The sequence below is a fragment of the Aquarana catesbeiana genome, linkage group LG08, assembly GCF_042186555.1.
Source record: "Aquarana catesbeiana isolate 2022-GZ linkage group LG08, ASM4218655v1, whole genome shotgun sequence".
Taxonomy (NCBI): Eukaryota; Metazoa; Chordata; class Amphibia; order Anura; family Ranidae; genus Aquarana; species Aquarana catesbeiana.
Genome location: NC_133331.1, coordinates 89,690,937 through 89,709,318, shown reverse-complemented (window position 1 = coordinate 89,709,318; position 18,382 = coordinate 89,690,937). Strand labels below are relative to the sequence as shown.

Genomic DNA, 18,382 nt, shown 5'->3' with positions numbered 1-18,382 from the left:
CTGTTTTAACATCTCTATTTTGACGTTTTGAAACCACTCACATCTTCAGCCATTTAAGTGATTATAAAGGTAAAACTTAAAAAAAAAAAAAAAAAAAACATGAGTCTTTTTTTTTTTCATTCAACCAGCGGGTTAAACTAAAGAAAATGACATGACTCCCCCATCCACACACTCAATCTGGATGGAGGAATCTATCCCGCTGAGTTATTGTATTCTGACAGCGGGGACTTCCCTGACATCGGAACACACTGATTAGCAATACCGGCTACAGCCAGCAGCGCTGATCAGGAGAACATTTTACAGAAGGCTGGTTGTACACAAGTCGATTGATTGACTTGTGTACAACCAGTCCTCCCATACATGAATCAAAATTCAGCCTGTCCCTGCTGAAACAGCTAAATTTCAATCCAATTTCGATGGCTTTATTAGGAATACTTGAATATTTTTTACACCATTTAGTGAAACGAGCAAGGTATACTGCAGCATGGTATCATTTAATGTAAAAGAGAACCTCCATCAGTCTTAGTATGATATGCTTCAACCTGGGTGGTTTATTAACCCAAACAAGTTTGGTAAAGAGAGACTTTGTGAATTTGAAGGACTGCAAGATATCTGTGGGGAGTGTTTTTTTGCTATGTCCCTTAAAACTGATGGGGCTTTTAGGTGATAAAAACAATCAATTACAAACTATTTGATAATATGCAATTGTTCTTTATTCCAACATGAAGTACAAAAAAAAAAACATTAAAAGAGAACAACTTTGTAATAATCAATATATCACAAAGTTGTAATATACACACATTTTTAAAAAACAAACAAACATGGGTTTAACACTTTATTTTGCCCCAGAGCCACTCATGTATATGTATTGAAAGGTGTTTTTCAAAGTCCACCCATATGGTATAAAAATATAAGCGTTAAACTTATAAGAAAGAACCACATAACGTGTATTATATAGGTTGTGGCTGTACTCTCTCAGTATGCTTTGCATATTAAAGTGGTTCAGTGGGATCAGACTCATGCCCGCACCATAGCTAAGAGATCCTATAGGTGCCAAAGACAGGAGATCATACACTGCAGGCCTTACTGGATCTTGTATTGTTTCTGCTAGGATTTACAGTGCCCGGTCAGTCAGTCTTTTTCCTTCTTTTTCCTCTCAAAAATCATAAATATTTTGTAAACAAAAAAAAAATCAAATATGAGATTGTGTATGTAAATACTCGTAGGCAATCTGGGAACCCAGGGCTGCGAGTATGTGCATCTGTTTCCTCAGGTGGGGGGCCTCCCAACTATGGTGTGGGCATAGTTCTGATCTGCACCCTCTAGTGGCAAGCAGGATGCACTTCTAAAGGAATGCTGTGGATGTGTACTTTCAGATAATGCTCAGGAACAGCAGTATAGTGACTGACTTAAGGCCAACACTCAAGGCAAGGGCAAGGTGCTGTCAGGAAATGTTCCATCCGCTGGTAATACCTGTTATTTGGCATGCAGTACTGAGGTCCACCAGCAGGTGTCTCCTGGCAGTTTGGAACTGTCAGGAGAGCTTTTCCCTGTTAATATTATATCATCTTTGGGCCGCAGTACTGGTGTCCACCAGCGGATGGATCCTGGCAGTGTGGAGCAGACAGTACCTCCTACAATCAGGTGTCACTTGAGGCCAATCACAGGCCTATAAATACCCGGCAAGCATTCACATGTTTGCCTTGATTTCTTCATTGCCTCCTGACCTGCTAGCGATCTGATCCTGTGCCCTGAACCTGAACCTGAACCTGAACCTGAACCTGAACCTGAACCTGAACCTGTCTCCCTGTCCAGATCCCTATCCTGCCCCACCTGTTACCTTGCATCCCTGCCTGCAGTCTGATCCATCCATCCTCTCCCTGTCCTGTGTTCAACCCCATCTGCTGACCTCCCTGTGTATGACCTTGGCCTGGCTTACGTTTATGTCTCTGGAACATCCCCTGTCCATCTGCTGATCTGCTGTGTATGACCCTGGCCTGGCTATTGTTTATGATCCTGGTATTTCCCATTTATTGCACGTATCTGTCTGTTGTTATTTGTGGGTCTCTGTCTGTGGTTGGTTATTGCACTGTGTCATATTATAGTCGGTTGTACTATATTACTCACTTTCTTTAATAAATTATTATATTTTCACGTATATACGTTTGGGTGTCCTCTGTCGCAGATCACACAGTTCTGGTCACACCTGTTCATGACAGGTGTTGTGACATTTACCGAAGTCTTTTGGCCCATGCCACCAAACTTGACCATGCTACAAGTAAAGACCAGCAGACCCAGTGATGACATCAAAAGAAAACAAAATGATTTGATTGAAATATTGTAACTGCGTGTTAACCTGGCTGATGGTACACTTCAGCTTTAGCAATTTGAACTCAGGTGACCTAAATTACATCTTCTGTCACTGGGTGTAATACCTGTTTTACATGTTGATGGTAATGTGCACTTGGCTACTCAAGTCCAGGGAGTGCTCTACATTACAGAAACATTCTTGCTATAAAAAAGGGAGTACCTGTATCCTCTGTTAGAGCTAAGAGTGCTAGATATGGTTTTTGTTTGTTTTTTTTAATTATGCTCCAATTTACTTTAATGTAAATGACTGCAGCACCAACGCCTAACTGAGGATTTATTTGATCACATGGGAAGGTGTAAATGTTTGTCTCATCTACCTCTTGCCATTGCAGGTAGTAGATAGAGGTCATCTGAGCTTGGAAACAGGCCTCTGTTTCAGATTGTGTTTTCAATCACTTCATCACTCCTTCAGAAGCAGACGATTAACTAATGCAGTTAGAGATTTTAAACTGAAACCACATTGATGGCAACAAAGAGGTACAAGGGCCTGGTTTTGTTAATCAGTGTGTTCTCCCACTGGACAGTTTAAATACATCTCTCATGTGGCATAAAAGCTGATGTTTTCAGCTGGCCCTACCACTACACAATGGCAAGTGGCTGTCATTTTTGACATCTCCTTTTACATAGTTTTTAAAACTGTAACTTTTACTAACACCCCAAGAGTCAAAAGCAGTGGCAGTGGCCAATGGCTCCTGCTGCTATCAATCTATCCAATGAGGACCTGAGACAGTGGCTGGAGCTGCTGTGCTTGTCCCCTTCGGGTTCAGGTAAGAAAAAGTCGGGCTCTGGGGGGCTGCTACACTACGGAAGGTTTTTCACCTTAATGCATATAATGCATTAATGTGACAAACCTAGAGGGTTTACAACCGCTTTAACATAATACATATTGGTATATCATAGCAAAATAATTCTGCAGCATTAGGATAAACCATCAAAGAACAATAGCTTGTTCTTACTGGGGGTGGGGGGTGAATACTAAGCATATGTCACAGCATTTTTTGTTTAATTAATGCACAGTGATCAAAAGCCAATCTTAAGACATCTAGGCATGTTGCAGAAAGAAGCTTGGAAAGCCCTACCTTTTAAAGTGGATGTAAACCCTCTCCTATACCTAGTAAAGTGGGCAGCCACAGATGATACACAGGGATGAAACAAGTCTCCCTATATAAGTTTTACATGTATATCTGCTGTCTTCAGCTTTCTATATTATTTAGAAAGTGAATATCGTGTTAGAATGTTTCCTTTCTCTTTCAGCAGTGGGAGGAGAGTCTTGGCATACACAGTGTGAGCACTGATTGGAGGAAAGGCACACCCTCCCCGCCACAAATTTTCAGCTGCTTTTATCTCCTGTGTCAAAGAGCTTGTCAGAAGTTATCATGCTGATAACAGAGGAATGAAGCAGCAGAAAGACACGGGACTTAGGGCTTTGGGGAGAGAGATAAGCAAACACTGCAGATATATGCGCCAAGGCCAAATTTCATGAATCGGGTTTACATCTACACATAAAAGGTACCAATATAACCTAATGTCTCATTTTAATGAACTGCAAATTTGCCAATTTTGCATGCAAGAACAGTTTTGTGGAAATTTCCCTTTAGATCCTCTATGTGGCACTTCTGAGGGAAAATTCAGAAAAAACAATTAAGAGAAAAAAAATTCACCCTCAGTCAAGACAATGACTAGTGACTGTGTGTTGTAATACAAATCTAAAAAGGAACGTAAAAACTTTGTTCCCTGTCTGTCTGCTAATGCATATATTGCAGAGATATATTGAACATGTTTTTATTTTTATTTTGCCTTGACTTAAGCTTTCAGCTTTCTGAAGTGTCAGACTTGCATTAGGCCAAATCAGCACAATTCTTATAATTCAATAATGAAAATTCAGATTCTTATGCTGGCCATACACTATACTAAAAATCGTTCAAACCCATTTTCGAGAAACAAACATTTGGCCGTGAGAGCAAACGATAGTGCCATCATGTAATGATCGATAAATCCTTCAATGGACATAAATTAATATGTTTCTTGTTCGTTTTTTCACATATACCTATTGCAAACAGTTTGGACGGGAAACACATTAACTTTTCAATTTATCGTTCGTTCGGCAGAAAATTTCCAAAATGGTCCTTCCTTTTTTCGGCTCAAGAACGTCCCAACCTCTTTTCTACTTTTCTGTAAAAAAAAGAACGTCCCAACCAATTGCTGATTTGTGCCCATTAACTGGCTGTCTAAATTACGAAATTTAGGCCAATTTTTCGCATAGTGTATGCCCAGCATTACACAACATTTGTTATGGAAATCTCCATGAAAAATGGTTATCTCAGTTATTTGTGGTTGCTGATAATATGATTCGTGAGCTGGACTCTACTATATCTCAGGGATTTGTGGCTAGCTATAGAGTGACCCTGAACAATGTTATAAAGCAAGGATGTCCAACCTGCAGCCCAAGACAGCGATGAATGCAACTCAACACACAATCCTAAACTTATCTAAAAATGTTGGGGTTTTTTTTATTCGATTTTTTTGTAGAAAATGTATTTACACTTAGCAAATACACTTCGGACAAAAATTGTACAGTGTCTTTTTACTGGACCTTTATAAGTCTTTCCAATGCACAAAAATCCCACATTTCACAATCACGCCTTATTCATGTCATCAGGTTTCAGCAACACCTATATTTGGAAGCAATGATTTTCAAGGATAAAGTACACGAAGGGCAAAATTAGAACCAAAATATCCAATGAGCACCTTGAGAATTCATTGAGAATTGCTACTACATCCATTGAACCAGATATAGATGCGTTAGGTTATCAAAAACAGTGTCAAATATTTACTTTTATAATAAAAAATATTACAAAAAATGAAGTTTTAATATTAAGATAGGTACATTATTTATATCAGTGATTGTTAACTTGCCATCTGCCTGACTTTTTCTGCTCATCAGCTATCCTTATTTTTAGTGTATTTTATGTGTGGCCCAAGACAATTCCTCTTCTTCCAATGTGGCCCAGGAAGGTCTGTTATAAAGTGATTCAGTTTACCCATGAGAATTCAGTTTCTGCAAAATTAAATTTACTGATATCTTTTAGTGACTTTAGATTTTATTTATACTGATGATCTGGAGGTTCTGCCCCAAGAATGGATGGGCGACTGTGGTACCACTTATCCACATAAATTAGTGTCTCTACTGGAGCTTCAGCCAATTCTGTGTTAGCTTTGCATCTCTCTTCTCTGTCATTCCCTATTTCAAAGTAACCCTTTATGTTTCTCTCTGCAATCTTGTGGTTGTGTTCTATACACATCTCCTCAAAGTATTTCTCCTCCATGTCTGTGTACCTGGACCAATAGCGAAGTTGTAGAGACACAGCTGGGTTTAACATTGGGCCCACAAAGCGTGCAACAGCCGCAAGTACGATAAAAACCAGTATTGTGATGTAGCCAATCCCCTTAGGAAGAAAAGAAATATAAACTTAGTGAACGAGAGTTATCAATGCCCACTAACAGACTGTTATCTACATTACATGTAATAAAAAGCTGAACTCCAGGCAAATGCCCAAATAAACAATTTAAATATATATTTGTGAGCTGTTTTACCGATCAAAGGATTTGTAGTTTTTTTCTTTTGACACAGGTATCAGTACTAGACAACAACTCGGGCCTAAGTCTCTCTGTCAACACATTGCAGTTAAGTCTGATCCAAGACCGATTGCAACCTGTAACTGGACAATCAAGGTTGTGGCAGTGAAATAATGAGGTCTTTCCTCTATGGTCACCTCCTACAGTGGTGGAACAGGCAACTGACTTTGTGCTGCAAGAGATTGAAGATTTGAGGAAATGGTGGTGGGAGAGGAAGTAATAAATGACTGTTGCAGGGTCTGTTTTGTTTTATTTTTTAAATCTGCAATCATCTCTTTAAGGCCCCATGCACAATAGTGTTTTTTTTAACCTTTAGGCTATTAGCATTTTTTGAGCTTCAGCTTCTAGGAGCAAAAAAAAAAAATTGTTTTTGTAGAGTTTCTTGGAGTGTTTTTCTAGCAGAAAAATATGCTGAATGCTCCTAGCTACTCCTAACTGCTCCTAAATGCTTCTAAATGCTACCAAAATGCTACTAACAGCTTTTTTTGAGCTTTTTCTTTTTTTTTCCTTCATGTACTGCAAAAATGCCAATAAAATGCTAATGCTCCTAACTCCCCCTAAAAGCTTCTAAAAGCTACTAAAATGCTATGAATGAATGAGTGACTTGTATAGCGCCACCTATGCGAACTGAATCGCCTCAGAGCGCTTTATGCCACCGGTGTGCGTCTGCGGTATAGCGCGGTCCTTTACCCCATGTGGTTCCGACACGCTTACAAAAGAAGCTGGCACAGAAATGCTATTATCAAAATTTTTAATCCAGCGTTTTTTTGGCATTTCTTTTAGCTTATAGTGTGCATGGAGCCTAAATTCCTCACTTAGAGCACGAGCTCCTGTTGGCTTATAGACTGCAACTTTTATTTTGATTACTATTGTAATGGTGCAAAATAGGCTGAAGAGACTAAGCATAATCAGTAGAGGCTGAAGGGCCAAATGTAGCCAATCAGAGCTGTGGCAAAGGATGCTTGAGATCAACATCAGAAGTACAGTTGCACCAATTTGTGATCACACCCTGTCCTTTTCCAACCAAAACAAAAACAATAAAAAATAAATATATATCATTTTTTTTGTGCTGTTGTATCTCTGATATACCTGATACAGTAATACATAGTGCTCAAATTTTCTATAACAGAAGACTACAACCAAAACCATGATTTACCTTTCATGTATTTGTGGGCAGGGGATTGTAGCATGCCAAAGGTCTGTTAGACTTATAGGGGGTCATTTACTATAGAGCTGTGGCGCTAATTAGCGCTAATTGCCGCTAATTAGCTCTAATTTGCGGCAATTTATCGCTAATTATCGCTAATTAGAACTAAAACGGTATTCACTATAGCGCTGGTGAGAAAATACTCCCAAAATCGAATTTACTATTCCCTGAAACCAAATAGCACCCAAACCCTTACGCTACTAAAACCTGGAGTAGTGCACATGGAAAAATGTTTAGAGCATGATATAATTGCCTAAATGGTACTGAAATATGCGGTATATTATTTAAAGATAATCTGCTTTTAAACTGTGAAAAAGTGATTTCTACACTAAAATATCTTTAAAAGTCTGAGAAGTGAAAAATTCCCAGTTTTGGACAACTAGGTGCCAACACAACTGAGCATGCTCAGACCTGAAAACAGCTCTCATTTTAACTCAAGTGTCTTTTTTACCCGGCGCTATAGTAAATACCAAAATGAGAGCTAATTAGAGAGCATTTTTTTGGAAGTGAAAATCCATTCTAGTCCAAATCATGTTTCAGCCATGTCCTTTGTCACCCCTGCTTTTTGCACTGGCAATGGAGCCATTGGCCATTGCAGTAAGGCAAAATAGAAATATGGAAGGATTCTGGAGGAGGTCTGGAGAGGAGAGGATCGCATTATATGCGGATGATGTCCTCATATTCCTGGGAGATAATCCCTTAGACAGGTGATAAATATTTTTTCAGAATTTGGAAGACTCTCTAGTCTGACGATAAATTGGGAGAAATCAGTACTTTTACCAGTGGATCCCATTAGGAAGCAAATTCCATTAGAGAACATCCAAATGGAAATAGTAGAGATAATGAAATATTTAGGTATATACATAACAAAGGATCCAAATAAATCTATAAATAACAAAATATTTCCCCTGTTAACTAAATTTAAAAGTAAAATTGAAATATGGAGGCGAATTCCATTATCAATTGCAGGGAGATGTAATCTGATTAAAATGCTGTGGATGCCACAGTTACTGTATTTGTTGCATAATTCTCCAATATGGATACATAGTACATGGTTTAAAAAAATCGATACAATGTTTAGAGATCTTATATGGAAAGGTGGTCAGCCTAGGATAAGCTTACAAACCCTACAGTTATCAACAAGGGAGGGAGGGCTTGCGGTTCCACATCCACGGAGCAATTTTCTAGCAGCCCAATTGCAGCATCCAGGGTTGGGTATTGACTTTGAAGGCGGTATTAATAGGGGATTAATGATTGAAGGGGCACCACATAAGACAATAATGGAGGTATTAGAGGCAAACTCTTTCATTGATAGAACCCCCACGGTAAGATTAATATTAACAGTTTGGAAAACTGTAAAGGCATTGAAGGGATTGGGAGGCATGACAAAGTGTACCCCTCTTTGGAATAACAAGAACTTGCGAGAGCTGGAAACGATAGAGAAAATAAAAGAATGGGAAATAAAGGGAATAGATAGATTGGCTCAACTTTATGAGGGGAGTGTTTTAAAAACATTCACCTCATTAATGGAGGAATATGATATCCCGAAACATTAATTTTATAAATATTTACAAATAAGACACGCCCTAAACACACAGTTTGAGAAGCAAAGACCGATTTGGTGTAATTCTCCTATATACCAAAAAATAGGTAGATCAGGTGGGTCTGGAGGATTTATAGCTGAAATTTACCCATATATATGGGGAGGTAGTATTGAGGGCCCGGAAAGGCTTAGGAGTAGGAATAAATGAGAGGAGGATCTGGGCACAGTGTCGGATGAACAGTGGAAAAGGATTTTGGAGAGAGGACACTTGGTATCAGTCTCACCCGCACAGAAGGTCTCATATCTGATGTTGTTGCATAGGACATATTATACAACCAAAAGACTGTTCAAATTCGGGTGGAGAGTGGATGCCAGGTGCCCTAGATGTCAGGATACTGGGGACCTGATACACATGATCTGGAAATGTCCAAAATTATTCCGATATTGGTCTGAGATACTAGATACCATAAATAAGACTTTCAGCATAAGACTGAAAATGGACCTGAAACTATGTATTTTAGGTTTAGGGGAGGGTATAGGCGGAGTAAATGTTGAAACTAAAGTAGTGTTGAGATGTCTTTTTCAAGCAAGAAAATTAATAGCGCAGAGATGGCAGGCAGAGAAACCCCCCTCGGAGAGAGATTGGGCTAGAACTGTAACTGAAAAGGTGTGGAAGGAAAAAGTAGTATATGCAAGGAGGGGAAATATTAGGGAGTTCGAAAAAATGTGGAAACCTTGGTTAGAGAAGCTGGGACATCCTATGTAAGGCGCGTAAGGAAGAGATGAAGGAGGTGGCTCTACGGCAGGGGCCTCAAAGTACCGGCCCGCGGACCGGTTAAAAATGGCCCGCAGGCAGGGCCAATCCAGGACTAGAGGTCGACTGATATTTGGCCATTAGGCCGATATATAGCACTGGCCGCCGTTCCTCCTCCCTTCTCCACACTCAGCGCTTGATGCTTGTGTGAAACTGACACGTAACAGGAGGAGAGAGACAGATTTGAGGTTGATGTCGGGGGTGGGCGGGACCCGGCCGGGGTGGGCGGGACCCGGCCAATATCAAACACCAGCCAATGGGATTTGGGCGGGCCGCTACGTGTATGTGGCCCGCCCCTTCTCTTAAGCAACCCAATCATTGGCTGGTGTTTGATAGCTGCTGGTCCCGCCCACCCTGACATCAACCTCAATTCTGACAGATCCCTCTGTCTCTCTCCTCTGTGCTACGTGTCAGCTTCACACAAGCATCAAGGGCTGAGTGTGGACAGCTCCTTGTCAGTTTCACACACGGTTACACTCCGCTCAGTGTGAAACCTGCCAGTTCCACCTGCCAGTGCCAATCAGTGCCATCTGTCAGTGCCATCTGTCAGTGCCAGCTGCCAGTGCCACCGCCAATTAGTGCCATCTGCCAGTACCAACCAGTCTGCCAGTGCCACCTGCCACCTCCAACCAGTACCAGCTGCCAGTGCCACCTGCCACTGCCAATCAGTGGCACCGCCAACCAGTGCCACAGCCAACCAGTGCCCCTGCCAATCAATGCCACCTGCCAGTGCCAACCAGTGCCACCTTCTGCCACCTGCCAGTGCCACGCCAATCAGTGCCACCTGCTAGTGCCAACCAGTGCCTGCCAGTGCCACCTGCCAGTGCCACACCAATTAGTGCCACCTGCCAGTGCCACGCCATTCAGTGCCACCTGCCAGTGCAAATAGTGCCACCTGCCAGTTCCAAACCAGTGCCACCTGCCAGTTCCAAACCAGTGCCACTTGCCAATGCCTGCCAGTGCCACCTTCCAGTGCCAACCAGTGCCACTGCCAATAAGTGCCACCTGCCAGTGCCATTGCCAATCGGTGCCACCTGCCAGTGCCATCTGTCAGTGCCAATCAGTTCCACCTGCCAATCAGTGCCACCTGCCAATCAGTGCCACGTGCACCTGCCAGTGACAGACAGTGCCACCTGCCAGTGCCACCTGCCTAAGCCAACCAGTGCCACCTGCCACAGCCAACCAGTGCCATCTGTACTGAGGACATCAAGTGTGTGGTAGAGTGACAGGAGCAAGCAGGGAGGAATGGAGTGGATGAGGTTTTTTTTTTTTTAAATCGGCCTAAAATATCGGCATCATATATCGGCCATCGACCGTCCCGATTTCTAAATATCGGTATCGGCATCGGCCAGAGAAAAACCCATATCGGTCGACTTCCAACCAGGACGTCTTTTTGAACTGCACCCAGGCACCGCAGAGGGGGAGGCGCCAAAGAGCTTTACCTCTCCATCTCTTCTGTCCTCTCCGCTGCTGCAGCCCAGAGAGAGAACAGAGCAGAGGAAGGAGCGGAGGAAGGATCAGCTCATCAATCCGCCCACCTAGGCATTGACGATCGACCAGAGCTCCGATCCAGGGTCCTGCTGCCACCTCAGCATTAATAATGCGTTTACTGACACCAGTGCTGGGTATAATGCGTTTGCTGACACCAGTGCTGGGGGTTAATAATGCGTTTGCTGACACCAGTGCTGGGTATAGTATATTATTGCTGGTATAGTTTATTGCTTTTGAAGTTTTAAAAGTTTGCATGCGGCCCCCATGGGATATGAAACTTGTCATGTGGCCCTCAGGCAATTTGAGTTTGAGACCCCTGCTCTACGGTATCAAAGTAATCGCGTTAATAAGTGAGTGTATAGCACATAACTAAACGTGAGAATGGGAGGGGGGAGAGATAAAGTAGAAAATCAACTGTGGTGAAAAAAAAAAGATTAAGGGAAAAAATTTGATGAAAACTGTTTTTTATTACTGGTCACCATGTATATGACATATAATGTATTTTAAAATGGTATTTTGTACTTTGTATAGTATGAAGAAATAAATAAAGATTTAAAGAGGAGGGCCCATTTAAAAAAAAAAAATTAAAAGTCAGCAGCTACAAATACTGCAGCTGCTGACTTTTAATTGGACACTTACCTGTCCCAGGGTCCAGCGATGCGGAGGATCGAAGCCCCGCTCTTCTCCCCCTCCGGTCGGCGGCGCCAGCATTGTAACTGGGGGCGCCGGGCTGTGGCTTCACAGCCTGGCACCCACTGCACATGCGCGAGCGGCGCCGCGCGCCGTAATTGGCCGATCAGTCACCTGGGACCTGTAATGGGTCCCAGATGATTGACAAGTGGGAGGGAACAGAGCTGATTCCTTCCTGTGCCGAGGGGGAAGTGATGTCACCAGCCCAGGCACTGAAAAAGGCAGACTACGAGGGACCCCCTAGCAACAGGCATTTAGAGGTAAGTTAAAAAAAAAATTTCCAAATGTTTTTTTTTATATTTTTTTAGGCACAGTCATGCATTTTTTTTTTTTTTTAGGGTGGAACACCACTTTAAAGTTTCAGCCATTGATTCTAATGGAACAATTGTAACTTTCACAAAAAAAAAACCTTTTAGAGCCCTTTCACACTGGGGCGGTTTGCAGGCGCTATTGCGCTAATAATAGCACCTGCAAACCGACCCGAAAGTGCCGCTGCTTTCATTCCAGTGTGAAAGCCCCGAGGGCTTTCACACTGGAGCGATGCGCTGGCAGGACGGTAAAAAAAGTCCTGCCAGCAGCATCTTCGGAGCGGTGAAGGAGTGGAGTGTATACCGCTCCTTCACCACTTCTGCCCATTGAAATCAATGGGACGGCGCGGCTATACCGCCGGCAAAGCGCCTCTCCAGAGGAGCTTTGCGGTGGTATTTAACCCTTTCTCGGCCGCTAGCGGGGGGTAAAACCGCCCCGCTAGCGGCCGCATACCAACGGTAAAACGCCGCTAATAATAGCGGCGTTTTACCGCCGACGCCGCCCCCGCCCCGTGTGAAAGGACTCTTAATGATGAGATGAAATGTATCTTTCTCTGAAATAAATTTTGTTGCTTCTACTTAAAATATTTTGTTTTTAAGAACCTAGAATGTGGAATGTTTTGATGTTTTGGTAAAATATATTTTTCCCTGTCACTTTAACTTGTTACTCTCCATCTCACAACAATCTTTACCCAAACTCACACAGGTGTCTTTACAAACCACAAACAATACCATTGCCAATGCAAATTTAAAATGAATCACAATTTTTTGTGCTTTTTATTATTTCCAAATATTCATAATTTGAGCCCAAAAAATGTGATATGTGTACCAACATCCGAAATCAAAATGTAATTCTTAAAAATTTGAGGGTAATATTCTACTCTCACCCACAAAAAAACACCAAATATCACAGAATAAATCAAGAAGAATAACTCTTGAGTAATGTAATTCCATCACCTGTATGTCCAAAGAAATGCAGTATTTATGTGTATTTATGTGTAGTTATGTGTTGGAGGGTCTCACCTGTGGCAGCTCTGTGGCTTAGAGGTTAGAACTTCTGCTTAATATCCCTGAGCGTCTGGGTTCAAATCCCCAACATGTTGCTTCATGTAGAGAAGTTGTCTCATCTCCCAGTTCCTATAACTACGTCTAAATGTAGTATTTATGTGTAGGAGGGTTCCACCACCATTGTAAATCTTTTCCAGATACACTATTTAGCCAAATGTATTGGGACGCCTGCCTTTACACACACATGAACTTTAATGGCAGCCCAGTCTTAGTCCGTAGGGTTAAAATTTGATTTGGCCCACCCTTTGCAGCTAGAACAGCTTCTGGGAAGGCTGTCCACAAGGTTTAGAGTGTCTATGGGAATGTTTGATCATTCTTCCAGAAGTGCATTTGTGAGGCCAGGCACTGATGTTGGATGAGAAGGCCTGGCTCGCAGTCTCTGCTCTAATTCGACCAAAGGGTGTTCTATCGGGTTGAGGCCAGGACTCTGTGCAGGCCAGTCAAGTTTCTCCACCCCAAACTTGCTCATCCATGTCTTTATGGACCTTGCTTTGTGCACTGGTGTGCAGTCATGTTGGAACAGGAAGGGGCTTTCCCCAAACTGTTCCCACAAAGTTGGGAGCATGAAATTGTCCAAAATGTCTTAGTATGCTGACGCCTTAAGAGTTCCCTTAACTGGAACTAAGAGGCCAAGCCCAACCCCTGAAAAACAACCCCACATCATAATCCCCCCTCCACCAAATCATTTGGACCAGTGCACAAAGCAAGGTCTATAAAGACATGGATGCGTGATTTTGGGGTGGAGGAACTTGACTGGCCTGGACAGAGTTCTGACCTCAACACAACAGAACACCTTGGGGATGAATTAGAGAGGAGACTGTAGGTCAGGCCTTCTTGTCCAACATCAGTGCCTGACCTCACAAATGCACTTGGAAGAATGGTCAAACATTCCCATAGACACACTCCTAAACCTTGTGGACAGCCTTCCCAGAAGAGTTGAAACTGTTATAGCTGCAAAGTGTGGGCCAAATGAGTTTTGAACCCAATACTAATACCGGGATGCCATTACAGTTCATGTGCGTTTAAAGGCAGGCGTCCCAATACTTAGGCCAATATATTGTATATTGCTGGTGACACGGAGCATGGCTATGGACTTAGGCTTGCTTGTGTTGAAGTTTATAAGTTCTCCCTGTGTGGGTTTCTCACTACAATGCAAAGACATGCTGGCATTTTATTTGTCTCCTGTTGAAATAGGTTATAATGTAAGAAAGTTAATTTTGGACTTTATGTTGAAAGCCCATTGCAGCCAGGGACTGATGTTAATGTTTATTAGCACTAATCATGCCCAGGGACTTGGACGTGGGTTTATGTGGCCATGCTGTCAATGTTGTGTGTGTATTGTTCTTGTCTGATCATAAAATATATATGACTTGTTTCACAGTTGGGCGACTTTGGACCTCCGAGTTGCTTGACAAGTTGTACCCCATGATTCTCAATGATAACTAGGGATGGGCCGAACACCCCCCCTGTTTGGTTCGCAGCAGAACGTGCGAACAGACAAAAAATTTGTGTGAACACTGTTAAAGTCTATGGGACACGAACATGAATAATCAAAAGTGCTAATTTTAAAAGTTAATATGCAAGTTATTGTCATAAAAAGTGTTTGGGGACCCGGGTCCTGCCCCAGGGGACATGTATCAATGCAAAAAAAGCAGTGATTTTAATAATTCTTAAAGTGAAACAATAAAAGTGTAATATTCCTTTAAATTTCATACCTGGGGGGTGCCTATAGTATGCCTGTAAAGTGGCGCGTGTTTCCCGTGTTTAGAACAGTCTGACAGCAAAATGACATTTCTAAAGGAAGAAAAAAGTAATTTAAAAGTGCTAGTGCCGGTGTTCTGCCGAGAAAGTTCCCCTCGGCGGATAAGGACTCCCCTGTACTGCGCAGGCGCAGTAATATTCCTTTAAATTTCATACCTGGGGGGTGTCTATAGTATGCCTGTAAAGTGGCGCGTGTTTCCCGTGTTTAGAACTGTCTGACAGCAAAATGACATTTCTAAAGGAAGAAAAAATCATTTAAAAGTGCTGGTGCCGGTGTTCTGCCGAGAAAGTTCCCCTCGGCGGATAAGGACTCCCCTGTACTGCGCAGGCGCAGTAATATTCCTTTAAATTTCATACCTGGGGGGTGTCTATAGTATGCCTGTAAAGTGGCGCGTGTTTCCCGTGTTTAGAACTGTCTGACAGCAAAATGACATTTCTAAAGGAAGAAAAAATAATTTAAAAGTGCTGGTGCTGGTGTTCTGCCGAGAAAGTTCCCCCCGGCGGATAAGGACTCCCCTGTACTGCCCAGGCGCAGCGCTCGCGCAGTACGAGCCACCGAAAATAGCCAAAGCTGAACACCTGTGAGTCAGCTGTACACAGTGCCTGTAACAGGCCTTGCTTCGCTCGGCATATTTTTATTCTAACTCTATGTCCACTTGGATGGTGGGGCTTGAACCTGGACTCAAGGCAGAATGTAGTGCGCAGGTGCCGCGTAGAGCTGACAATCAGATGTTCAACTTCGGAGACTTTCGGTGGCTCCATAGTTGTTCGTACTGCGCAAGCACAGCGCATGCGCAGTACAGGGGAGTCCTTGTCCGACGGGGGAACTTTCTCGGCAAGACTATTAATGAATTGTCAGTCCCGACAATACACATAAAAGTTCATTGAAAAAAACGACCTGCGATTCCCCCACAGTCCATTACCAGGCCCTTTGGGTCTGGTATTAATATTAAGGGGAACCCTAAACCAAAATTTAAAAAAAAATGCATGGGGGTCCCCCCAAATTCCATACCAGGCTCTTCAGGTCTGGTATGGATATTAAGGGGAGCCCGTGCCAAAATTTTTTTTTAAAATGGCGTGGGGGTCCCCCTAAAGATCCATACCAGACCCTTATCTTAGCATGCAACCTGGCAGGCCGCAGGAAAAGAGGGGGGGACGAGAGAGCGCCCCCCCCTCCTGAACCGTACCAGGCCACATGCCCTCAACATGGGGAGGATGTCCCCATGTAGCTGGGGACAAGGGCCTCATCCCCACAACCCTTGTCCGGTGGTTGTGGGGGTCTGCGGGCGGGGGGCAAGGGATGTACAAGGGGACCCCCAGATCCCTGCCCCCCCCCGTGTGAAATGGTAACCATTACATTGTACTCCTACCATTTCACAAGAAAGTGTCAAAATTTGTAAAAAACACACAGACAAAGCATTGGACAAATCCTTTATTAAAAAAGAAAAAAAAATTCCAGCGATGTAATCCTTCCTCGTCCCGGGATACGGAAAAAGACACCGCCACAACACGAGGTGGGAGGAGCCCGCTGAATGACGCTAGAACTGCCGTGACAGTTCTTAAAAAGCTGAGGGCGGGGCCACCCGTGATGTGTGCGGATGACCACGCCCCCTCTGACGCAACGGGGAAACACCACGGGGTTACCCAGTGACATGTACAGGTGACTCCACCCCCTCTGATGCTACAGGGGATTCCGTGGCGTCAGAGGGGGCGGGGTCACCCGTACATGTCACGGGTAACCCCGCTGCATTTCCCCGTTGCGTCAGAGGGGGCGTGGTCACCCACACACGTCATGGGTGGCCCCGTCCTCAGCTTTTTAAGAACTGTCACGACAGTTCTAGCATCATTCAGCAGGCTCCTCACATGGAGGTGGTTCGTGTTGTGGCGGCGTCTTTCTCCGTATCCCGGGACGAGGAAGGATTACATTGCTGGAATTTTTTTTCTTTTTTAATAAAGGACTTGTCCAATGCTGTGTCTGTGTGTTTTTTTACAAATTTTGACACTTTTTTGTGAAATGGTAGGAGTACAATGTACCCATTACCATTTCACACAGGGGGGGGCGGAATCTGGGGGTCCCCTTACCGATAAGCCCTCCGCCCGCAGACCCCCACATCCACCAGGCAAGGGTTTTGGGGATGAGGCCCTTGTCCCAATCAACATGGGGACAGCCTCCCCATGTTGAGGACATGTGGCCTGGTACGGTTCAGGAGGGGGGCGCTCTCTTGTCCCCCCCTCTTTTCCTGCGGCCTGCCAGCTTGTGTGCTCGGATAAGGGTCTGGTATGGATTTTTAGGGGGACCCCCACGCCATTTTTTTAAAAAAATTTGGCGTGGGGTTCCCCTTAAAATCCATACCAGACCTGAAGGGTCTGGTATGGATTTTGAGGGGGACCCCCACGCAATTTTTTTTTTAAATTTGGTGCGGGGTTCCCCTTAATATCCATACCAGACCTGAAGGGCCTGGTATGGAAATTGGGGGGACCCCCACGCCTTTTTTTTTTTTTTGGTTCGGGGTTCCCCTTAATATTCATACCAGACCCAAAGGGCCATTTTTATCAATGAACTTTTATGTGTATTGTCGGGACCGACAATTCATTAATAGCCGGCACTAGCGCTAGTACTTTTAAATGACTTTTTTTATCCTTTGAAATGTCATTTTGCTGTCAGACTGTTCTAAACACAGGAAACATGCGCCACTTTACAGGCATACTATAGACACCCCCCAGGTACGAGATTTAAAGGAATGTTACATTTTTATTGTTTCACTCTAAGCATTATTAAAATCACTGCTCCTGAAAAAAACATCTGTTTCTAAAACTTTTTTTTGCATTGATACATGTCCCCTGGGGCAGGACCCGGGTCTCCAAACACTTTTTATGGCAAAGAACTTGCATATAAGTCTCCAGTGAGAACTTTGGATTTTGCAGGTTCGAGCCCCATTGACTTCCACTATTCCAGCATATGTGATCTGACAGGCATTATTGACGGCAATAGCGCTGCTTTCCATTTGCATTATCGCTGAGTTTCTGAGAGTTGAAGTCTTTCTGGCCTTTTTTGAGAGCTATTTTTTGGTACCACAGGATAATTTTTTGGCGCTATAGTAAATGACCTCCATAGTGTGTAACAAAAGTTTATTCAACTTAACTTGCAGAAACTACATGACACTTTTTTGGCATATCCTATGAGCAATACCATTAATCATTGTAAAACTAGAGTAATAAAGGTCAGGGATTCAGCTGATTCTAATCCAATCTAAAGGGCCTATAAACCAAACCCCATATTTCCCAGTCTTTAGAAATTGAGCATATGTTTCAAGACCTGCAACTCTATCCACTTTTAGGCAATCCCTGAAACCTTTTCTCTTCAGAGAAACCTATCCTGCCTCCACCTAACAACTGTACTTTCATTTTCTTTATCAGCTCATCCCCCACAGTTATTACCTTTTGTATCATTTGACCCTCCCTTCTAGATTGTAAGCTCTAATGATCAGGGCCCT

General features: G+C 43.2%; 1 protein-coding gene across 1 annotated transcript in view; it reads right to left on the bottom strand.

Annotated features, from left to right (window-relative positions):
* Window positions 1–747: 747 nt before the first annotated feature.
* The window catches only part of LOC141105909 (calcium homeostasis modulator protein 3-like), a 29,439-nt gene continuing 11,804 nt past the window's right edge, over window positions 748–18,382 (bottom strand). The window contains exon 4 of the mRNA XM_073596118.1: window positions 748–5,816. Coding sequence (XP_073452219.1) covers window positions 5,472–5,816 — 345 coding nt within the window. The 3' untranslated portion in view covers window positions 748–5,471. The remainder of the gene's footprint in view (window positions 5,817–18,382) is intronic.